This window comes from Rhipicephalus microplus, chromosome 3 (genome assembly GCF_043290135.1).
Source record: "Rhipicephalus microplus isolate Deutch F79 chromosome 3, USDA_Rmic, whole genome shotgun sequence".
NCBI lineage: Eukaryota > Metazoa > Arthropoda > Arachnida > Ixodida > Ixodidae > Rhipicephalus > Rhipicephalus microplus.
Genome location: NC_134702.1, coordinates 185,938,271 through 185,963,769, shown reverse-complemented (window position 1 = coordinate 185,963,769; position 25,499 = coordinate 185,938,271). Strand labels below are relative to the sequence as shown.

At 42.5% G+C, this 25,499-nt stretch overlaps 1 protein-coding gene across 1 annotated transcript in view; it reads right to left on the bottom strand.

Moving 5' to 3' along the window:
• Positions 1-5,949: 5,949 nt before the first annotated feature.
• LOC142804073 (trafficking protein particle complex subunit 11-like) overlaps positions 5,950-25,499 on the bottom strand; it is a 145,709-nt gene continuing 126,159 nt past the window's right edge. The window contains exons 28-30 of the mRNA XM_075890622.1: positions 14,804-15,020; positions 10,630-10,806; positions 5,950-6,097 (exon numbers count right to left, since the gene is read on the bottom strand). Of these exons, the coding sequence (XP_075746737.1) occupies positions 6,050-6,097; positions 10,630-10,806; positions 14,804-15,020 (442 nt within the window). The 3' untranslated portion in view covers positions 5,950-6,049. The remainder of the gene's footprint in view (positions 6,098-10,629; positions 10,807-14,803; positions 15,021-25,499) is intronic.

Genomic DNA, 25,499 nt, shown 5'->3' with positions numbered 1-25,499 from the left:
ATTCATAATTGTTATAAATGGGCTGCACAATAAAAAGCAAACGTCAGCAGGCTGTTACAAGAAAACATATTATCAGGTGGGTTGTGACAACACAACTGCAGATTTTTTGGGATACTTCAAAATATGGACACTGAAAGGGACACCACAAGCCCTGTACGATCAGTGTGAGAACATCTGAAATTTCAAACTTTGAAATGCTTTGAAGTCTCATTCGCCTGATATTTTCCTCGGGTTGAATATCTGAAAAAACTGAAGTCACTAACCCTGTTGCGCTGAGAATTTTGTGGTCTTCAGCCAGCGCTCCACGGCTTGTGTGGCCATGAAGGATTTCAAAAGTAACCTTAACCGCTATGGTAAAATATTAAAGAGACACTCAAAAGATAAAATATCTTTTTTTGTAACAGTAAATTACTCTTTCTCAATTCGAAAATGATTATGCTTGCCGAGAGAAGACGCTTGGTAAGCGAGAAAATGCACCATAAAAAATGCACCATGGGTGGCAATGTCACCTTGAAATTGCCACAGTAAACACTGTGATATCATAAATTTTGACGACGTGTAATATGGCCTACATAGTTCTTTATCTCTAAAAATGAAGTGCCTCGACCTCTGAAGCCCCGCCGTGGTGGTCCAGTGGCTAAGGTACTCGGCTGCTGACACGCAGGTCGCGGGATCGAATCCCGGCTGCGGCTGCTGCATTTCCGATGGAGGCAGAAATGTTGTAGGCTCGTTTGCTCAGATTTGGGTGCATGTTAAAGAACCCGGGTTGTCGACATTTCCGGAGCCCTCCACTATGGCGTCTCTCATAATCATATGCTGGTTTCGGGACGTTAAAACCGCATATAAATCAAACAATCAATCGACCTATGAAGGGTCTAGACATAGCAGGCTGAGTTTCAGGAAATTTCGCAGAGCCAACGTTGCCAAAATACAATGAATGCACCTTTAAAACAGTTGGAAAGAGAAGGTGGATGCTTGCGATGAAAAATCCGTGAACAGGAAAGGAGTTGTGTCATGCCTACGTATTGTCACAACCCCCATTCACGGATTTTTCGTAACGAATACACCTTGAAATTTGTCACATCACGCACAAGATCATCACGTGCAAACTTTTAAAATGAAACATTGAGGTTGATTTTTTCCTTTGCTAGTGAAAGCTATAATGTTGTAGTTAATGACATTAGAGTCTTCATAGTACATTTTGTCAATCTAAACCAGTTTAACTTAACAGTGAAGCATACCGTGAATCTGAAGTGACTACTGTCACGGCGCAGCTCAACACATTCCTGTGCCGCAGAGTAGCGCTTTCATGTTCGGAGAAGTGCACATGGTTGGAGATATTGAGAATGCAACACAAGCCCTATCGAATCAATGCTGAGTGGCTGTAGGGGGGGGGGAGAGGTGCAGCAGCTTAAATTTCTCATTTTATTCTTTTTTTTTCAGAGATTTTGTGTTTCTTTACTTTTTGGCACAGACTCGAAGCAGCCAGAATATATCGTTACAACCGGTAACGAGGGGTGGCGGGGTGAGGGACATGATTTGGAGCAGCTGTTGAAGAACTCGATTTCGTTGACATAGTAAAAAAGTGCTTTAACTGACACCGATGGAGGCCATGAGGCTTCCAGTTCATCTTGCGATGGAATCAACAAGGGCATGATTATAAGCGGCTCATTTCACCGTAGAAAGCACAACGCTTGACGACGCAGCAGTTTATGATTGTTATAATCGTATTTATTTACAGATACTGTACGGGGCTATTACAGGAGTGGAAGAGAAAAATATGAAAACATAATCATTCTAGAATCAGAAAAAAAATTAACATGTATAATTGGAACTTACTGATGAAGGAAGAATATGTAGCAGTACTCCTACACCACAAAATGTAACCAAATAATAAAATTATATGCACAAGCTCATGTACAGACAAAAAAAGCTTTTCAAAAAGAAATCTGCGGATGAACACGAAAAGGCTTCTTCGGTCGAGGAATTACATTCGGTGATAGCTCTTGAGAAGAAGCTATAGTACTTATAACAATAGGTGAAAACAGCAGGGGCACGAATGAACTTTGAATGACACTGACCAGAAGTTTCCCCACAATGGATATCAAAATAGTCATCATATGTTACACGGACATGGTGATTAATAGTCAGGTAAAGATAATTAGGTCTTTCGTATTCACTTTCAGCCTGAATGGTGGGTAGCTCTGCTAGAGCACATGGTTGAGATGGTGAATCTGTCCACCAATATTTATTGAATATAAACTGGACTGCTAGATGCTGAATTTTTCAATTTTCGTGATACTTGTAATATAAAAAAGATCCCGACAGTTTTAGCATATTCTATGATTGATCTAATGAGCGTTCCGTATGCTAGAAATTTTGTGTTACAAATGGCACCTAAGACACCAGAGAGACTTGTTGGCCTTTGCATACACACACAATGTGTGTGCTGATTCCAACGAAGATCACTTGTAAATATCAAAAACACAGGTACTTATGTTGTTCAACTCTGCTAAGTTCATGATTATTAGTAAAATATGTACTATATTTGAAGTACTGTTTTTTTCCATAAACTGTCATAACTACAATTTTTAGAAGTTTGGCACCATTTGCCATTCTGTACACCTCTTCTTTATTTTCTGTATATTTTCTTGCAATTTTACCTGATCATCCACAGTGTCTATTTTATTTTGTACCTGATAGGAAAGGAGCCTGATAGAAATGTCAGAAGTGGGCCCAGAACACTACCTTGAGGCACTCACGACTTCACAGCTGAAGCTGAAGATTTACTGCTACCACTTTCAACATATTGCTCACGCGAATGAAAATATCATACCAGTTTGTAATTGTAGGATTTTGGAACATACCAATAATTTTTCCTTAGTAACTTATAGTAACACACTTTATCAAAAGGTTTTGCCAAGTCCATGAAAATCATATCCATCCGTGCCGAAAAGTTAATAGTTTTCGAAAGGTCATGGTCTAATTCAATGAGTCGGGATTTTGTAGAGAAACCGTCTCGAAAACCGTATTGGCTTGTTGGATAATAAATTATTTTTCTTTATATCACCTATTAGATGTTTCAGCACTATGTTCAAGCAGCTTTTCAAGTAGTAATTGTTTAAGCAGCTGTTCAAGTAGTAATTGAAAGAGTCCAGGAATCTAAAGTGGCCAAAGAATACATATTGCTCAATCCGGTATGGTTATTAGTGGATTGAACTGTATATGGTTGGCACTCTGATGTCATGACTGGCAGCATACTGCTATTCTTTAACTGTACAGTACAATCATAAAATTACGTACTGGTACTAAGTAAGTCCAGGGGAACATGCAAGCTTGAAGAGATTTAAAAAATGTTCCACGACAAGGCTGTATGAAAGACATTGCAAGATGTGCATTCACAGCATGAGAGAGAAACACTGTCACAGACTGCACCGGCACCGTGGAGTATAAAAAGGTAAGAACACAAGCACGCTCTTCGGCTGAATGTCAGTTGTGGCAGAAAAGAAAACATACATGCACACTCAGAATGTATAATACTCACATTTTTCAAACATGAAGTCAAAATTTTTTTAGTAGAATGACTTGCATGCGCAATTGCTCGAGATAACCACGTCATGTTTCGCCGAATCTGGTCTGAAAAAATAATGTCGGCTCTAATCTACACATTAGAATCTAAATTACTTCAATAAGGCCCGTATGATAGAAATGGAAACGTGCATTATTCAGCCTTTCATTATTGTGTTTCAATTCGTGACAACTACTGTGCAATGAGATCTGGAGAAAAAAAATGGAGTTCAGAAAGCCAAGTAATACCATTAGATTTCTAGCATTGGTGCTAAAAGAATCACAGAATACAACAATAAAGATATCATAGTGTGTTGGCAATGGCAAAATTTGCAGGCATAAGACGATGCAAGTCAAGGCAATAGAAGAATGAAAGTAGGGGGGTTCATTTCACTGTGTGCACTCCCGCGGTGGTCTAGTGGCTGCTGACCCGCAGGTCGCAGGTTCAAATCTCGGCTGCGGCGGCTGCATTTCCGATGGAGGCGGAAATGTTGTAGACCAGTAGCCTGTTATGAACCAAACACTCCCATTGGTTCCCACGCATTTGCGAAGCCTGCACTGCATGTTAAACACCACTTGTTCCGCGATGTCACCCCGACAAAGAGGAAGGAATTACTACTGCGTTGCAAACTGTCACAATGGCCATGTACACATGAAGGAGTGTACTCGACCAGTGAAATTCTTCAGATTCCCAAACAGACGATTCGAAAAAAGCAGACGACAGGCTTCAATCACAGCAGTGTGCCAAAAAAAGAAAAATGTTTATAGAAATGAGCACATGCGTAATGCATTCAACATAACAGGAGTTAATTCCCACGTAATCTATCTGTACCGTAATCTCCTGTAACCGTAAACTCCTGTAATCTATCAAGTTACCGGGAGATACATGTCCGCATCTCAAAAGCACAAATTGTCATACTTTCAACTTACATCTTTTGAGCACTGTTAAGCAATGGCAAAGCTATGCGTTTATTCTGCTGGTACTGCTGTTCGGTATTGTTGGGGACATGAAGTTGTGTGCTTGGGGTATTTCTAATGTGTAGTTACATATTTTTCATATCTACGCAGCACCAATATAAGTTTGTGGTTGCCAAAAGCTTTGATAATGATTTGTAGCAAACATTTTGTGGAAAACTGCAAGAATCACTCAAGTCTCAACATCACTCAACTCAACAATCACTCAACAATTTTTCCAGCAGCTTATAAGAAATGGGTACCTCATGCAGAAAGGGGGCAGAGGAATGACAGGCAGGAAAGCGTGTAACTGACTATATATTCATTTTAAAGCATTTCCTTAAAACTGTTGGTTTTTGAATTCGCGCTTAGCGAGAATTTGTTCCACACATGCGCAATTATTAAGAAAAGTAGAAGGGTATTAATTAATGTGACGCTTTCACACCGCCGCCACATTTTAAGGGTAAGATTGTTATGCGGTTAGTAACAAGCACATTGCGCTTTGGATACTTTTCATTCAAAGTAAAAAGGACTGAAACAACGAACTATGCAGAATGTTTGATAAATAATTTTCATACGAAGCTATCTTACAGAGTATGATTACGAGATCGTCGGCTGTAACTTGCTCTGCATTAGCAAAATGGTTGAGCAGATGCTTAACTTCCAACAAATTGCTGCCACGAAAAATATTTTACACTGCGGTGATCTTAAACGCGGAAAAAAAAAAAAAGCATGTACATCCAAACCACGGGAAATGGGGAATTCTCAAAAATGCATGCAGAAAGCATGTAGCATGCCAGCAAAGCAACGGGTTTTCAAGGCAGCTTGAAGGGTAAGGCACAGGAGTCAACAGTCGAGTAAGGAGTTTTACTCCCCACATGCACCGGCAGTGCTCGGCACCACAGCGCCCTCCATGGCATGGGTCTTTCCTATAGGTGCAGTGATAAAATATTGAGACATGCCACCGTGGCAATAGTGCTACAGTGCTACAATAATAAGGGTAACCCTGTGTCATAGTTTCAAAAGATGCCAGATGCAACTTGTTTACGTATGTTTGTGCATTTCGTTCAGTAAATAAATTTATTATACTTCTACTTTCCATATTGCACTATTAGTACTTTGTTATATGTGCATTCCATCAAAATTATAATGGCTCTAGCAGTAGACTCTAAGCAAACAGAAAGTGTAACTGAAATACAAAACGACTCACGTTACAGATGCACAATCATAACTGACATAGGGGAAGCATTCAAGATTAATCGTGCATTGCCAAGTCTATGCAGGTGACATTTTACTTCGCAGTGATCGCACACTTTGCGTGGACATTTGGTCAGTATTGCATAAGTTCAAGTTCGGAACACCTTCCCCAGCTCCCCCCCTACTTTCCTGCTTCTGAAGACTTTAGATAGAACAAACAAAATGCCAGCAAAAACTTTCAAAATCAATTTATTTCTCTAAGAAACGGTTCTTCTTCAGCATTATATACAAACCTTCCGTTGTTAAGCTAGAGTGTATGTTCCGATCTCCACTAGGTCATGCCCATCGCTTCAAAGGGTGTCGAGGTCTTGGCCTGCGGCTGAAAAAAAATGAAAAAATGGTGTAGACAACCCCAGGCAATATTCCATAACATATGAACAAGATGAGAAAAATGCTGTCAGGTTTCATAGTCAACTCATAATTACACAGATAATTCAACTGTACAAATGACCAACTAGGCACCCCAGGACAGTAGTAGTCCCATGTGACACGTACGTAAAGCAAAAGTACACCTATGAACAACTATGCTCACATATGTATACTAGACCCTCAATAATTCAAGCTAGAGGAAAACACAGAAATTTGTTACAATTATCGGAAGTTCTCGTAAGACTAAAGGCAACATACCAATTAGCGTTGAAATGTACTATATTGTTTTCCAGAGCTGCAGCAACATCACAGACAACTCTGCATGATTTGCAGTAAAAATTTCAGATGTCGGCGATCATACTAGTAATCTTTATATATATTGCATGCACACATCTGTAATTAACACACGAAATATGTTGCATACTGTGACATCAACAGCCCCTTTTACGTAGCACGCTTTTCCACATGACAGTGGTGTATAATGCTATGAAAATGATTTAAGAAGTCTTCATGCGATAAACCAAGGTTAGATTGTTTGGGTTTGCCTTTTTCTTTGTTTCTTTTTTTTTCATTCCAAGATCAGCACACAATTGGTGTGCAAATTGGTTAGTTTGATCATTGGCAGGCAAAAGGCTTTATTTGCGACTGTTAGTGACAAAAACGAGAATGTTCAGCTAGAAGCAACAAAAGCACCACATATTTCGAGGCATGCCCGAGCAAAAAGTTTGAATGTAACAAATCTGCAGCAGGGCAGTTTGAATTAGGCTACATTAAAATACATTGAAAACATAATCGGCCAACCAAAAACTTAAGCTTTCTTTGAATTAAGCAAAAATTTTAATTATTGAGCATCTAATGTAAGCCGTCAGCAGCTATAATTCGAACGCTCTGAAGGGTGGTCTCGGCTCACTTGGACTGCTGTCAGCACCACCAAGTGCTAAAACTCATAAGCTTGCTGCAGTTAGCGATAGATAGAGTGCGGGTCAGTTTCTCTATTAAATTTTGGTTTCCAGTTTGTCTGACCGGCAGGTCGAACGCACTCACTTGGCATCCCGTTTTCACCACGTTTCGCTTGTGGCTTCGTTATCACGTGTGCCCATGCCGTTCGTTGTCATATACTTATCTTGACAATGAACCAATGTTTGTGAAAGCTTATGCACCTTTCGAGTTTGAATTCGTAGCTGCTGCTAGAAAAAATCATATATATAAAGAGCTGAGTAAACGCACATTCATGGTGTTTGTAAGAGTTGCACAATAACAAGTCTGAAATGCCATGGCGTTGTTCATGTTCCGATTCATTAATTTTCACACAGCATGAATGGAACTGTTTTCACAGTTTAGAGTGTGTCTTCCTACTCGGTTCACGTTCACAAAAAATGTGTTCTTGGAGCGCAAGGTTTGAGCCTGTAATAATTATTATTGCGTGTAATAATTTGTGTGTATAACAGCAATAAGTTTAAATGGCATGGCTGCTCTTTCCTTGAACTCTGGCGCTTTTCAAATCTATCCAACAGCCCCCTTGCGTGCCGCATCTCGGAGTCCGAGTGCCTTTTAAACTTTTGAAATGAACACAGGTTCCTGCAAGTACCTTTACATGTGAGCAGCAACCAAGTGTCTGTTTTTCTGAAATGACACGCTTCTGCAAACACACACTCGATTCTACCAACCCTGCCTAATCTTTTTACATGAAAAATCAGTTGATTAACATATTACATAGAGCATTTGTCAAAATTACATGGGACCTTTTGCACGCCCCAAATAATCACAGGACATTCCATTAAAGATATTTGTATGTATCCTATTGAAAACTAGTTCAAAACCAGTTGGCGGTGGTGGTAAAAACATTTATTGCCAGCAAATGGCTTCAGTAGAAAGCACACATTAACTAGCTTTCTTCGTATTGTTGCAATTAAACATATGTTCAGGTATCAAAAATAGCTACTCTTGTTCAACCTTTTTCTTTTTTAAAATAGGCTCTTAAATAGTGACTACCACTGGGTGTTGGGGTAACCGCATTAGGAAGATGTTATGGGGCAAAGAGTTATTTATTGTGCACATTCACACTGCTACTGTCTAGTATATTTCATTTATGATAAGTATTTTCTTTTTACTGAAAGAGCCAGTATTCTTTTGATAAGATGACAATTTTTATGCGATAAGTATGCATGAAAATTACTTTGTTTGCGTTGTATCTACTCATCATGCTTGCTGAGAACACACACTAACATTGCGCTCCAAGACGATATCTGTGCAACGTGAATTGAACAAGAAGGCACACTCCAAATTGTGAGAACAGTTCAATTCATGCTGTCTGAAAACTAATGAACCAGAACATGAGCAATGCCACTGCATTGCATATTTATTTATTGTGAAACTTTTATAAACGCCACAAATGTCCGTTTGCTCAGCTTTTTAATACATGTGGTTTCTTTCGAGCAGCAGCTGCAAATTCAAACTCGAAAGGTGAGTAAGCTGTCACACGCAATGGTTCATTGCCGTGTTGAGTACATATACAAGAATGAATGACTGGGCACATGCGATAATGAAGCTGCGAGAGAAGCATGGCAAAAACGAGATACCAAGTGAATGCATTCGACCCGCTGGTCAGACAGACTGGAAACAGAAATTTACTAGTGAAACTGACGTGCGCTTCATCTATCGTTAACTGCGGCAAACACATCATTTCCAACGTTTGGCAGCGCTGACCTCAGTCTGAGCGAGCCAAGGCCACGCGTCGGAGCGTTCTAGTTAAAGCAGCTAAGGGCTGTACATTGTTTACCCTGTGCGTGTGTGTTTCTTTTGTACAGTTGAAGCCCCTTATAAGGGACACTGATATAAGAGACAAGTGAGTATAAGGGACACCAGAATGCCAACAGTAAAATACGGGGAATAATAGGCAAATGCATATGAGGTTCCCAGCTTATAAAAGACATCTCGTATGAAAGAAAAAAATTGCTGCCCGGAGGATGCCTCTTGTAAAGGGGTTTAACTGCACAATTTGAAGCATCCAAACATCTGCAAACATCCACCTCGGAGGTTCTCAAGACAAAATTTCCTACATACTGACCTGGCACCAGTGGGTCTGTTTGATTTGCAAAACAAGTCTCCAAGCTGCAATACGCTGAGACTCACCAGCTCAAAGCGGTGCTTCCAACAGCTTCGCATGACTACACGAAGAGGCCTACTATGCTACCTTAAGCATGATAAACAGTGCATGAACTTGTCTAAACGTTGTCCTTTCAGCAACAACCTTATGATGTATCATCTCAAGCAAATATTGTCATATAAAATTTTTTGTATGCCAAATCACTCACTTAACCACTGCAGTGAAATCTCGGTATAACAAACTTCAAGAAGCTGCGGCAAGTTGTTCGTTGTTTTGAAAGGTCACTGTAGTTAAAGTATAAGAATTAACCATAAATACTTAATTTCCATTGACCAAAATGACTAACCTTTACAACGATGGGTCTTTGAACTCATTTTTCATGAGAAAAAAACAAATGCACTAGTGAACACCTAAAAATGCACATTTACTTTAAAGAAGTCTGTGTTTTTTTTTTATGTGTGCAGCACAAACTTTGCAGCACGAAGGCCTCCAGCTCATCCACATTCCTGTGATGCAATTCGGTTCTTTGGTCTCAACAGCCTGCTTTTTGCCTTCCAGTTGCCGAAGAATATCCACTTTCTCGTTTAGCGAAAACTGCTTCCGCTTCTTCGTCGCAAGCGCAGATGAACTCATTTGTAGTAGCACCGCAGCGCGAACGCCGACTCGCTTTGCAGACGCGGTAAGTAATCACTGAAAAGAGATGAACACGACTAACAAACAAGGCCTCCTAGGGCACATGTAGAAGTGACAAAGAAAGAAACACCCAAAGCGACGCGGCTATCATTGCCTCTTTTGAAAAAAAGAAATGCTAAAAAAGAATATTCGTGGCATTTAATTTTCTGCTCCTTCGCTGTCTCAGGTTTTCCGTGCCCATGCTTCTTGCTCCGCAACTCTCACCCTGCCTCGCCGGCGTTGCCCTCTCGTGTTGCCCCTTGCCTCTGCGCTTGTAAACCTGCAGCATCAGTGTTTAACAAAAAGAAAGAAAAGAAGGTCCCCCTTTTGTTTTCCTTTTTTTCCCTCTGCACCGTCGTGTGTCTTCCGAGAAGCAAGGTGTCCATTCACTTTGTCATCTGCTTGCGCACCGCTCCGGTGGTCGCGACGGATCTCAGAACATGAGTTCGTAGTACGGAGGCTTTGTTAATATAATGCAAAACTAAATTAACATTCGTTATTCTGAAAGGTTTGGTATCCTGAAGTACGTAGTAGTGAAATAATTTTGCATTGAAACTATTAGCAGTTGGCACAGGATTTTTCAGAAGTTCTTTAATGTGGGGTTCGTTACACCAAGATTTCACTGTAACACCAGACCACACCCAGAAATATTTTTTTTAAGGGAGAGAGGAGAACATGAAGAACCTAGCTGAAGGCTCGCTCACCATGATGAAGATGTGCGAGGGCAGCATCTCGTTGAGGAGGCTGTCGAGGGTGGAGGCAGCCGCGGTGCCTGGCCCGAGCACCAAGTGCATACGAGGCAAGGGCACGTATCCCGGCAACAATGGGTACAGGTTGTACGTGAGGGTCTGGCACTCACGTGGGAGGATGCGGAAGTGCAGCTGCACGAAGAGAAGCAGTAAGTACAGTAAAACTTCGTTATAACAAAGCAGAATATATCATATGCAATTCAATATCTTATAGCGCGCGACGATTTACGGCTCATCCCGGTTATGGTAATTCAATACTCGCGCTTTGCGCTCCCCGGGAGCCCCCTGCAGCCTGCAAACACACCTGAGAGAGCGAGTCTCTCTGCTTCCCCTTTCCTGTAAAACTAATAAACTTGCCCGCGCAGCAAATCACGCGAGCATGCGCGTCAGCCGGCTTCCCCTTTCCTGTAGAACTTGCTGCCTCGCTCGCGCATCTGACCTCCTTCTTTCTTTCAGCCCTGCGCCGGGGCCTCGCAGGCCGCCCGGGCTGTGGAGATTGTGGGTTTCTTCCGTGTCGTTCGCTGTAGAAGAGCAACACCATCTCTATCAGCTAGATACGAGGTGGACAACGGCAGTGGCAAACGTAAGTGCAAAAATAAATAATCGAGCAAAAGTCGGCATTGTTGAAAGCTGTTGAGCCTGGTGTCAAGAAAAAAAAGTGGCCGAAGATGTCGGCGATGTCGCAGAATGCTGCGGACGACGCCCTCCTTGACGCCGCATTGTGCCTCACTGCAACACTATCCGCATGTACGTCGGTGCCGATGCTGACATAGTGACAACCGAAGTTTTGTCAGATGCGGAAATTGTGCCCGCGGTGATGGGCCTGCATGACCACAGTGACGAATGTGTCGACACCCTGAGCATAATGTTGGCGAACCCGACCTACCGACGCCCGCACAAGCACTGGATGCGACAGAGCTGCTGTGCTGCTTCTTTGGTGCTTACGATGATGGCGAGGATACAATCAAAATAGCTACTGCAGCTGAAAAAGCAGTAATCCGCGTGAGGAAGAGTCCATAAAAGTCAATAATATTAAAGACCAATTTTTTTTTAAGTGATCTGCCAGCTGGTGTGCAGAATTTGGCGGTAATGAAGCGCATTGTTCTTTGTCATTTTGCTATTTTTTTGCCTTCCGACAGCCATTTTTCTCAGCGTGGCAGGCTGCTGTGGTATTAATTGGCGTGTACAATCTCTTTTGCTGGCTAATTGCAGGTAAAAATAGATATGGCTATAATGAACTAATGGTTATAATGAAGTAATCACGACTCCGCCTTCAACTTCGTTATAACGACGTTTGACTGTATTAAAGTCCACAGTGGAAAGAAATTCCGTTGCAGTGAAATTGTTCTCTGTTGCCACGAGAGCAAATCAATGTCAAGCATTGCAACCTGTCTGGTTTCGGACCAGCCAAGTTGGGTTTCATAGACTGTGGGCTAGTTGCCAATACACAGAAAAGACCAGACGGTACAGGTAGGTTTTTTTTATATTGTTGCTTTTGTCATAACATTGCTATTATTTATTTTCTGGGGAGTTTTATGAGCATAAGTTGAAGAACATAGACAGCAAATGTTTATCACCAATCACTAAAACATTTACTCTATTAGTCAGCTCAATTTTATATCCCGTCAAGTCTACAAATCATTGCAATAAAGTGTATTGTGCGTGCATCTACATATGAGTATCCAATATTTGTGTAGCCCATACATTTTAAACATTTGTGTCATATCTATCACCAGCCTGGTGGATTCAGACGCAAAAAAGGGCGTTCCATCTATGAAGTACCGTATTTACTCGCGCAATCCTCGTAATCGTATAATTCTCGCAACCCCCACATCGCCCAACAAAAATGCGATTTCTTTTTTTCCTCGAGTAATTATCGCACTCCGAAAACTACCGCAATAATGTTGTCTGCTCATTCTAGCTACTGATGATGAAAGCGTACACCATCTGGCGCCATTTCTTAAGCATCAAGCGTACTATTATTGCCTATTATTAATTCCAATCCAAGCCAAACCAAAGTGGCAAGTGCGCATTGCGGCATGTTTTGTATGTTGTGTCGGTAATCTTGTCACGTTATGGGGCGATACTGAAGCTACACCGCTGCTTTTAGGTTGAAAGTGATAGATCATGCACTAAACAACGACAACAGGACCGCCGGTAAGCCCTTCGGAGTCTACTAGGAGTTTTGTGTTCGCTACTGGGGACGGCAGCTGAAAGCCACCACGACGCGTTGGGCCTGCTCTGCTACCACTACCATTATGCCCGCAACGCCCACAAGCTTTGCGTATGGTTTTCTAATTCTTGACTATTTGCTTGCGCTTTTTGTGTCTAAAATAAATCTTGCATTGTGCTGAATCTGTGCTTTTATTGTTGAGGTAAGATTTAATTATTACTTCTCAAAGCTTGCTGTTAGTTGCTGGTGTGAGAATCCCAATTGGCGGCCACTTCGTTTTCTTTTTTGCTCTGTACGTTTTCGTGGAAAGTTTTCCCCTCGTAATTCTCGAACCCTCCACCTTTGCATCGATTTTCTGCCAAAAAAAGTGTGAGGATTATGCGAGTAAATACAATATGTGTTGTTCCTTTTCAGAGCAGCACACCTGAAGCAATAACCAGACCTTTAGCACAGGCGTCATTTTAATTATGGATATTCTTATGCTGGCAATTAGACCAGTCGGTAAGATCAGAGCTGTGATTTTGTGTACATGTACAACTTTATTTATTTGACAGAAGGTAACGTTACACGAAATAGCACTGCATGCTAACGACTTAACATGGCATCTATGGTTTTAATTAACTTAACCCTTTTCTTAATTTGGTGCACGATGATTTGAAACGAAAGGTGAGTGCCATAAATGGTGGAGCTGCAATTTGGCCTGTTCTGCTATGGCATGATTTCATACCAGGCCTGTTTCGTTTTTTTTTCTACACACAATAGCTTTCAATGTAGCCAGTTCAACAGACTGAGTGGAGACTGAGTGGTTCGGTTCGGCGAACATGATAACATCGGTGTCACACCACTCAGGCAATACCCAAGATTTTGTTGGCAAGCCACAGTGCCCGAATAGGTATAATTTCGTTTAACATACATTACCCAGTATGTCAAGCTTCATGTTTGCATTTCTTTAGTCTTTACACATGATGCACAAGTTCTGTGAAGAGGACTTTATGATTGCGGCATAAAATCGTGTTCACCAAATCTTGCGTTCAACAAATATTCTTTGTTAGCACAATTAAAATTAGTTTTTTTTCCCACTGCTGTATTATTCAAACATTACTGCATACTTTCCACATAACAATGTACCCTTCGGTAACTATACATTGCTAAATGGTTGAATTTCATATTTTACTGACTCGTGATGATATCCAGGTTTAAACTTTTGCAGTGTACACAACACATATTCACAACTCCAGAACTGAAGATGTGTATGCAGTGGTGGATTATATTTAACAGAAGCAAAACAAACACCACAGGAAAAACATTGCACACATGAAAGCAGACACACACACTCTGTGTTTTTCATACCATAAAAAAAAAGGCATGGCAAAATTGCACCAGACTGAAAAAAAGCACTCTGAATAAACACATGCTAACTGCCTCAAGCTAACTCTGTTTTTGCTGTATGTACTACTGATTTAATGAAGAGACACTGAAGAGAAATAATAAATTACATTAAAGTGATGAGTTCTACTCATCACTTTATTCTACTATTGGTAGTTTAACTACCATAGGTGTGTTAATATGCATGAGAAAACCCATAATAAAAATTTCACCTTTAAATTGACTGGCACAACCTCCAAAGGTAATGTCATGAATTTCCGAGAGACTCTTTCCATATTTTGGCCCCATCGGCTCAACGAAACTTTTTGAACATTTCTAAGTTGTCCCTGGCTCCCTCGAAACACAATTAACTTCATTCTTGATTAGGAATGAGAAAAGCCCCAGCAGATGCTGTCAAAATCTACGCCGCCATGAACTTCATGGTGACGTCACCACCTGCATTTTCTTTTCGCATGCTTTCTACCTTACAAAAGAATCGTCTTGCAGCAAGCATTTTTTTTGGTGTCGCGAAAGAGCATTCTACTAATAGAATGATGAAAATATCTCCCAGTACGATGAAAATATGCTCACCAGCTTGTTGCCCGAGTACATGAAGGCATCGCTGGAGTCCATGACCAGCTCGACGTCCTGTACGAGCAAGGTGCGGTTGTGCAGCAGGTAGCTGACAGTCAGGGGGGTGCGCACCCGACCGTGTGCCGGTGCCACCAGCTCCAACAGGAGGGGGCACGCCTGCACTGGCGCTGATGGGAGCGACACAGTGTGAGTTGCTGTGGCGGGAGCGCCTTCCCTGTAAATATGAGCAGAGAAAGCGTCACAGGAGTCCCTATCGGATGGATGCAATACATGAACTTCACCAAGGGCATGTGTCACACTGTGGCAGTTTTGATAATCAACACAGGCCAATAAACCAACACTATTAAGGGCAAGCCTGTCACCACAAATCAAGTTCGGAAGCCAGTCCAGTTAAAAATTGTCTTCCACATGCCCTGCGCACACTCCTCAAATCATGGCTTGTTGTAAGGGCACACTATTCAAAAGAAGGGCAGCTGAAATACTACGCGGCCCATGTCTCAGCACTCTGTTACAGCATTATGAACCCCATGGGGACAATGAAAATATAACCTTGTTCGCGTTTACTCACAATTCATGCATGTCATAACACCATGTCTCAGCAATATGAACCTCCTAGTATGCATCATGTTTCTGCACACTTGTGCACAATTAACACTCCTCGCACACTTACTCATTTTCTCACTGCCTCTCGCAGTCACGCTTTCTGAGGTATCCAGAGGTAATCATAAGCGACGTTTATTTTATCACGTCGTCCACTATGCATCCCTGACAGCCTCCATCCATGATGAAAGTGTACAATGAAAATATAGCATGGCAACTCGTGGCTTCAGCTGCTGTCATTTTGTTGGGAACGCGGGTCTCTCAATATTATTTTTTTTTTGGAAATTTCAATCCACACCACATCAAACATCTCGATTCTTGGACATGCGAGACTGCATGCTCAAGACGTTTTACGCTAGTGAAGACTACGAAAAAGGCTGTTTCAGCTGCATTGCGGATATTTGTGACTTCGGCAACGCATACGTTATCAGTGGTCTGAGCTGTAATCGGGAATAAAATTTTTGGAAATTTTACCCCGCCTAATAGGAGAACCCCGAAGTTGGAACCCGATATTCTGGATAAAAAACTCGCCTGTTGGAAGAGTAAATATGGTATTCCATAGAATATTTGAAGCGCTGGAGCATTCACTGTGTTTGTGCAAATAATGAATTTTAAGTTTGAAGCCAATAGTGGTTTTGTTAAAATAATTTCAAATTGAATTCAAGCAGTATATTGACATATAAAGAAAAATGGATATTATCATAACACAACTAACCTGCAGAATATTTTTTTTTAAATTTAAGTAGGGCCTCTATACAAATGTCTTTTTCTTTTTTCATTCGAAGGAAGGCGACTGAATGTTCTGTAGTAGCAGAATTCAACCTTAAGTAGAATGAGAGTGATAACTGATAACCTGTAAAATACATAACATCTTAAAATTCATTATACCTTAAGCATGTAAGTAGTCATAACAAACTTTTAAGCTTAAGAAAATGATGAATTGATTTGAAGATAATATTTTCACACACCAAGAGCTGTGAAGACAAGACAGGAACAGCGGGGCAGAAAGACACGAGCATGTATCTTTTAAACGAAGCGCTAATACACACTTCTTCTTCGTTCTCTTTGCACTTTTCGGTTCGCTAGGGCTTGCCGGCTCACAACTCTAGGGTGATATTATTCCCCCTCCCATTAGAACATCGACTCGATGCTCATGCACAAGGGGACAACAGGGCCTATAAGGGGAAAAAAAAAAGAAAGGGAGAAACGATACTTATAGTGCACAGGGCATATGCAGGTGCAAAAAAAAAATGTCTGTGGTTGGTCATAACGAAAAAAAAACATTACCACAGTTCAAAGTGTGTTCAAGACACTATGGACAACGTAAAAAAAAGAAAATGTTTTCTGCCTGGGCACAATAAGGCGAGTATTACCGCGTAAAATAAGGTTTTAGGCGGACGACATGCACAGTCTCTGTCCGTGGTGAGTGGCGCTGGGTCGTTGCCGAGCATTTGTCTGGAATGACTTTATAGTTGACCTCGTTCAACCGCCGCAATACTTTGTAGGGTCCAAAGTACTTGCTCAGGAGTTTCTCGCTGAGACCTCGCCGTGTAATAGGAGTCCCAACCCACACTTGGTCACCAGGTTGATAAGTGACTGGTCGATGGGGGGATATTGTACCTTCGGGCATCTTCACATTGCTGCGATCTCATGTGCACACGAGCTAATTGATGTGCTTCCTCTGCACGCTGAATGTAATCCTCGACTTCAGGAGTTAGCAGCTCGTGCTCGTAGATGTCACAAGGAATCATGGCGTCTAGCATGGTTTGCACGTCTTGACCGTAAACGAGGCGAAAGGGTGCGAACCTTGTCGTTTCCTGGGTTGCGGTGTAGTACGCAAATGTTACGTTTGGCAGGATCTCGTCCCACGTTTTATGCTGCACATCCACATACATAGAAATCATGTCCGCCAGTGTTTTGTTTAGCCTTTCTGTCAAGCTGTTACTCCGGGGGTGGTATGCGGTTGTCTTACGGTGGTTCGTGTAACTGATCTTGAAGATGTCGACCAACAGTTTTGCCGTAAACGCTGTCCCTCGGTCAGTGAAGATGATGAATGACAGGGCGCCGTGACAAAGCACCATGTGGTGCATGAAAAACTGGGTGACTTCAGATGCTGTACCGCGTGGCAGTGGCTTCATTTCAGCCTAACGTGTCAAGTAATCAGTTGCGACGATGATCCACTTGTTTCAAGAGTGAGACAAAGGAAACAGTCCAAGGAGGTCCATCCCAATTTGGTCAAACGGCGTACATAGTGAGTCGATGGGTTGTAAGAGGCCCACAGGCTTTACAGGTGGTGAATTGCGACGCTGACATTCGCAGCATCCTTTCACGTAGCGTTTGACACAAGCAGCGAGTTTTGGCCAGAAATATAGCTGTCGTACCCGGTCGAGCGTCCGTGAGTATCCCAGATGGCCGGATGTCGGCTCATCGTGGCAGGCTAATAGGATGTTATCACGAAGGTCTTGAGAAACGACTAGAAGATAAAATCTGCTACCGACACCGGTGTTTTTCTTGTATAATATGCCGTGTCATAAGCAAAATGACGGCAACGTACGTGAAAGTTGACGAGGAACAGATGCGGTGCTGCTTTCTAAATGATCGATGATGGGCCTTAACTCGAGGTCCGCTCGTTGCTTACTGAGGAGGTCCGCCCCACTGAGAGTCCCCAGAAAGGCACTGTCATCTTCTACAGCTGTATGGTCGGATTCCAGAGGTGCTCGTGATAGCGTGTCGGTGCCTTCACGCTTTTTTTTTTTTCCCGAGAGCTGCTTTTTATTTTCAGAAACATGACGTACTTCACATTTTACTTCATCGGCTGCACTGATGCAGCAGAATCTTAGGCTGAGTTTGCGCGATGAATACAGAAGTGGTCTTCTATTACCTTGTGTTTCGAAATTATATTGAAACGCTTGTACAGATAATGTCAAATATTGTAACTTTGTAACTTTCACATCCATGTAACAAAAAACTTCGCAAACATTTGTTTGGTCTCATAGCCTAGCTGACTAGTAGAGGGACCAATTGTGTGACATACCAACATACTTGTGCAAGCGGTTACACAGCGACAAAGGACATCAAGCTGGATACAATGTTTAAAAATAGAAAGAAAAAAAAAAAAACAAAAAGCACATGATTGAATTACCGTATTTACTCGATTCTACCGCGCCCTCGATTGTAACACGCGCCCGGTTTCCACGACGAAAAAAAAAACAAAAAAACTAAGACATCGATTGCAACGCGCACCCATTTTTCTCATTGGCCCACACGATCACACAACTCGGGAAAATGAGTCCTTTCCAGAGCGTCTTCGTTTAAATATGAGGTACGGGGGAAGCTCGTGCCTATCTGACGTGCAACGGAGCATTGCTGTCACTCTAGTTTTACCGTGGCCTGATGTCAGCACACGAACTTGCTTCGCCCCCTTCTCCTCGATGATTGTGGTGCCAGGCATGTCGAATTAAAGAGGCGTCTGATCAGCATTCTCGATTTGCCTAAGCAGGTAGCCGTTGTTCTGCCGCAAGTTTAGGACGAACCTCTGTAGACTGTGAAGCTTTTCTTCGTACTCCTCCGGCAACTTCCGGCATATGCCCGTTCGCCTTCGGAAGGAAAAGCCTTTCTTCTTCATAAAGTTAGTTAGCCAGCACCTGCTCGCTTTAAACTGGCTCCTCTTTAGCCCTTTATTCTAAGGCTAACTGCATAGCCTGCACTTAGAGCAGTTCTGTCGTCACGGGCCGCTGTGCCGCTCACTGCTTAATCACATACTTGCCGAGCAGCTCTTCAATTTGTGGAAACCGACCCTGCTGTGGTCCACTGAAGCCTTTACGTGAATCTTTGCTGTCGACAATATTCTACTTTTCTTTCCGCCAGTCCCGCACGCACGTTTCGGGAACTCCGAACGACTGCGATGCGGCCCGATTTCCGTCCGTCTCGGCACACGTGATCAGTTTTCTTTTAAAAGCGGCATTGTGGTGCACTCGTCGAGGTTTTGGAGTCGGCCCTACCATGCCGTCGATGCTAATGCACTACAAGATGACGAACTCCTCAGCACACATACGAAGTGCCGCACATGGGAAACACAAAGGCAGAAACGGCCGACGCGCCATGCCGAAGCACGTAGGGGGCGGCCATTTCGGAAGTGCCGATGGCAATAGAATGACCGTATTTATTATTTTTTTCATACTCGATTCTAACGCGCATGCGATTTATGAACTCACTTAACCGGAAAAAAGGTGCATTTTAGATTCGAGTAATTACGGTATACAAAGAAAAATAGCGCAGAACATAGCTACTTACAGCACAGAATAATAATAGCACTAGAATAATAATAATCATAAAAATATGATTAACACTAACTGACTATTCGTATTGCTTAGTTCGCATGAAGTACATGCTTCATGGCCAATGAAGAATTTCTGGCCTCTTTCACATCAGTCTGTATCGCATTCCATATGAGAGCGCCGTGAAATTCTATAAGCCTTTGACCGTAGGCATTTCTGGCTACCGGTAAATTAAAACAGTGATTCGCTGCAGTTCTTGTACAGCGCGCGGGTAACGTAAAGGTGCTTAATGGGAATGGGTCATTACGTTTTATTATTCTATGCACTATATCAGCAACACTGGACACGTGAACAGAGTCCAGTGTAAATACACGCATCGTTTCAAACAGTTGTTTTGCAGTATCCGTCCTGTTTGAGTATGTGATAATCCGGACTGCCCTCTTTTGCAGGCGGCTAATACATTTAAAATGAGTTTTATGTGTACTGCCCCACGATGCTATACAGCAGCTCAAGTGACTGTGCACGAATGCAAAATATAGGATGCGTAAAATCGATGCGCCAAAACATTCATGAGTTTTTAGTAGCATGTGACGCCCATATGCTAGCTTGGAGCATGTCTTATCTATATGCGATTTCCAGTTCATGTCCGAGTCAAACATGACCCCTAAGTACTTGTGCTTTTTATTGAGTTTAGACCCACGTTGCACTTGGTCTACAACAGCGTTTATTTCACATGCTTCACATGCCCCGCCGCGCTGGAACGAGGTTACTGGCTGTAGCAGTGCCATATCTAAAACCAAGTTAAAACCTGCAAAGTCGAATTCTTTTTTCCTAGAGTGAAAGACCATGTATTTAGTTTTCTCTGTGTTGATATCTAGGTGGTTTCGTTTAAACCATACTTGTCCTCTCTGTAACTCTTCGTTAATTTTACCTTCGATGTCTCTTAAGCTGTCACCAACAAAGATTAGTGCCATATCGTCTGCGTACATTAAAGCTTCTGAATATAGTAGGATGGAGGGAAAATCATTACCGTACAGGGAAAAAAGAGTGGGTCCAATAACTGAGCCTTGTGGTACCCCAGAGACTATTGATTGAGTAGAGGACTCGACACCATTCATCACTACTCGTTGCTGTCGGTAGGATACGTAAAATTTAAGAAGCTGGTGAATTTCGCCTCGAAAACCGTAGTCATGAAGCTTCCTTAACATGATGTTGTGGTTGACGGAATCGAAAGCCTTTCTTATGTCTAAGAAAACTACAACGGCTATCTTATTGTTGTTCAAGGCTTCGTTAACTTGTTGGGTTAATACCAAAACTGCAGTAGATCTAGATCTGTGTACTCGAAAACCATGCTGGTTTGAGCAAAGTATATTATGTTTGGATGCAAATGATGTTATCTGTGCTGATAAAATTTTTTCAAACATTGTATTAATTACACTTAACACAGATATCGGTCTGTAATTTGAGGCACTTGATCGGTCTTCATCTTTGCATACAGGGACGACTTTGCCCAACTTAAGCTCATTTGGGTATATACCACAGTCCTGCCAGTGTTGAAACATGTGCAGCAAATGGTCTGCCAGAATGGCTATGTTACTTTATTATTTAACTGTAATAGCATCGAGCCCAGCCGCTTTATTGGCGTCTAGCCTTTTTACTATTGACATGATATGGGACATTTCTATCTCAAATATGGCAAAACTATCAGAAACTGATCTTATGGGACGCGTGTGATCTGTAGTGTCAGGAAACTGAGCAGCCAAAGCACACCCGACTTCTGCAAAATACTTGTTAAAGCGATCCACTGTGTCTTGAGTTATATCGTCAGGCAGTACACATTTATCTGAGTCAAGGCCAACAGCGGATTTTGCTATTTCCCAAGTTCTCCTTGGTGTTGCCTCCAGCCTCTTCAATAAGCTTAGCATAGTATTCTTTTTTTTGTTTCCTCATTAGAGTGACTGACTTATTCCTATAGCATTTGAATTGATTTAAGTAATAGGCATTGGTTCTCTGCTGCTGCCACTTGTGATACTAATGGTCTTTTTGTTTCAATATTTCTAGAATACTAGGTGTCATCCAAGGGCAGAATGGCTTGGTGTACTTACTACTAGTTGTGGTGGTGCTTTGTGACACAGCATTTTTGAGAGAGCATATGAATTTACTGTATTCTATATTTACATCCTCGTCATACATAGTGCAATAATCGATTTGACTTATTTTGTCTCATAGTAACTTATAATCAATCTTTGTAGTTAATTTTCCCCTAGAAGGTTTCGTATTAAGAGGCTCATTTGTAAGGGTAACAAAAATAGGCAAGTGATCGGCAATCGGAACAGAAAGCACACCAGCATGCACATCATTGCCAATGTTGCAGAGGGCGTGATCAATAAGAGTACATGACGTGTCAGTGATACACGTTGGCTCATTTATGACATTACACAAGTTAAATTATTTCAAGAGGAGCGTGTACTCATTCTAGGTATCAGATGACAGGTCAATATTAAAGTCTCCAACAACTACAATATTATTGTAGTGTATGCAGGAAACTCTCATAAGCACAGACTCAAATTCCTTAAGGAACGCTTTGATCGAAGAACTGGGCGGGCGGTATACAACGCCAATAACTGGCCCTCTTTCAATTTTGATAAACAGAGTTTTTATAGTTGCGTTGGTAACAGATGCATCAAGCAAGACATTGCACGCATTATAATCCCATATAAACAAGGCAACACCACCTCCTCGCGCACGCGAGTTGCGTGGCTGCGATAGTAGCTTGAATTGTTTAAATTCCTGTGTAAACTTCGAACGTTGCAGTGGAAAACCGAGAACTTATTACATTTCTGTTTTTTCGTATATGAAGGATTGAGCATATTTATAAATACAGAACTTAACTGAACACGAGCACCTATGCAACCTTGGCAAGGTCACCTTCAGATTGAATATGTTCAACCAGCGAGTTCTCAGCTTTTCTCATTAGAATCCAGCCCTGAGATACCCATGCAAACTTCCACTTTTTTTCTGCTTTCACCTGTCGAGCTTTCCTGAGCAGAATCTCAATTTCTAGGCAGAGATGCTCATTGACATAGATGGGATCATTATGCTCTAAAGAAAGGTGACTCGTATTTAGCCTCGTCTTCCTAGCTGCAGTCAGAAATTTGTCTCGGGATGTCCTGGTTGCAAATCTTACCACAACATTTGGTTTATTTTTATCTCTGGATGGAACACGATGTGCGACATCAATGTCTCCATCGGACATCTCGATTCCCAAATAGGCGGCCATTTTACCCACTGTCGCCTTTAGATTTTCATCTGCGGTACGTGGAAGCCCTATGATTTCCACGTTCATGTTCCTTCCGTGCTGCTTAAGTTCAATAATCTCCTTTTTGGCGTCAGTCAGTTGTCTAGCCATCTCTTGGTTTTGTTTCACAATATTTTTATTTTGAGTCCTCACCTCTGTTAGTTCCCTTCGAAAGTTCGCAACATCTTTCTTAAACTCTTCAAAGGCCGTATTCATGAATTCGACAGATTCACGCATTTTCCCGGCCTCATCTTTAATTTCTGAGTTTGAGTCTTCAATCTTACCAACGTGAACTATGATATGAACGGCGAAGGCATCAAGCTTAGTGGCCAATTCACTGATGACTTTGACTGAAGACCTCTTTGATACTAGTAGGAGCCTTCTCAGAAAGCGCTTTCGCTACGTCATTAATACGACCAGTAGGTGCGCCTGCCATATAGCTAGGTGAGCCGAGCTACAGCTCTGGAGCAAGTTACCCCAAAACAATGCAATACTTCACAAAAGACACATTACACAATCACCTATGGCAGCGGCAGCAGCGGCACTGGACGCATCGGCACTTTCTACCCGACTTGTTTACGATGGTGACATCGAACTCCTGAAGTCACAAACTCCATCGTGCTAATCACCCAAAGGGGTCTCGGAGGTTAGCCAACCAACATAAAGCGTGGTGATCAGTCACAACTTTAAATGGGCGCCCATAGAGATAAGGCCTGAACTTTGTAATCGCCCATATTACCGCGAGACATTTTTTCTCTAACGTTGAATAGTTGGTTTCGGCATGTGATAGAATGCGGCTCGCGCAGGCAATCACACGTTCGGTTCCATCTTGTCTTTGCACCAAGATAGCTCTGAAACCAATGTTGCTTGCATCAATGCGCTCCTCTGTGTCAGCGTCCTCATCGAAATGACCAAGTACAGTAGGAGAAGACAATCGATGTTGCAGTTCCGCAAAGGCAGTCGCTTGTTTGTCAGTTCACAGAAATTGGGTGTCATCATGTGTAAGTCTGATGAGTGGCTCGGCAATCTTAGAAAAGTTCTCAATAAAGCAGCGATAGTACGCACAGAGCCCCAGAAATCGTCGAAGACTTTTCTTGTCTGTCGGAGCTGGAAAAGCGGCCACAGCGGCAGTCTTCTCGGGATCAGGCTGAACGCCTGCAGCGCTCACAATGTGACCCAGGAACTTCAGTTCTTTGAAGCCGAAATAGCACTTCTCAGGTTTGAGGGTAAGGTGAGCGGATCGTATAGCTTCAAGAACACTCCGAAGGCAACAAAGGTGCTCGTCAAACGTTCTTGAAAAGACAACGACATCATCTAGATAGACGAGGCAACTTTTCCACTTGAGGTCAGCGAGAACGGTATGCATCATTCGTTGGAATGTGGCCGGAGCGGAGCAGAGACCGAATGGGAGCACTCGGAATACATACAGACCGTCAGGAGTTACAAAAGCAGTTTTTTCGCGGTCACGTTGATCGACTTCAATTTGCCAGTAACCACTTTTGAGGCCGATTGAGGAAAAGTACTTTGCTCGCCTCAGCCTGTCAAGAGAGTCATCCACTCGAGGCAACGGGTACACGTCTTTTTTTGTGACGTTATTCAGCGTCCTATAATTGACACAAAAGCGAAGTGTGCCGTCCTTCTTCTTTACAAGGACCACTGGCGATGACCAAGGGCTGCTTGATGGCTGTATTACATTGTCTTGAAGCATTTCCTTCACTTGCTTTTGAATCACGCGTCGTTCGGTTGGTGAAACGCGGCAAGACTGTTGCCGTATAGGGTGCGCGTCCCCGTAGGTACTAATACGGTGTTTAGTAATCGAAGTCTCACGGATTCTCGATGAATGTGCAAAAAAGGCGTGGAATTCTATCATCAGGTCGTTAAGCCTCCATTTCTTTTCATCAGAAAGCGTTGGATTTATGTCGACACACCGGAGAGGTGCTTCGCCATTATCGGTTGACTCGGAAGCAAAACACCCAGTCACATTGGTTACTGGGTAGGCACAGGCGATGACAGCACCAGGAAAAGGTGTCGGCACTCGTAGCTGAAGTTTGTAACAATAATCTCGCAGTGGCCAGCCAGGAGATCTACTAGGCTCCGTGCTACGCAGACATCTTGGGAAAAGAGTAGGGATCGATTGCTCTCCGCTACCTCTTGCTCTATGCCACTTGAACCATAACACTTGAGCACCGTGGTATCGTCACAGCATCGTCAATTACACGCAGACATGCTCGATTGTGGCTGGAATTATGTTCTGGTGTGGCGCTTTTTGTTGAGCACGTGACAAGGCGTTGTTGAATATCGATGATAGCACCGTGCTCTCTCAGGAAGTCCATGGCAGGAAGTCTTGGTGCATGAAAAACTGGAGGATGTGCTGGGTAATCTATGCAGCGTACCCCTCCACATAGCAAGAACTCGAGCGCCGTACCGGTGGGCACTCCTGTGCACCGCGCCAGCAGAAAAATCCGAAGGCAAAGGGAGTTTGGACTGCTCAGAAACAACATGGCAGCTCCGACCAGCC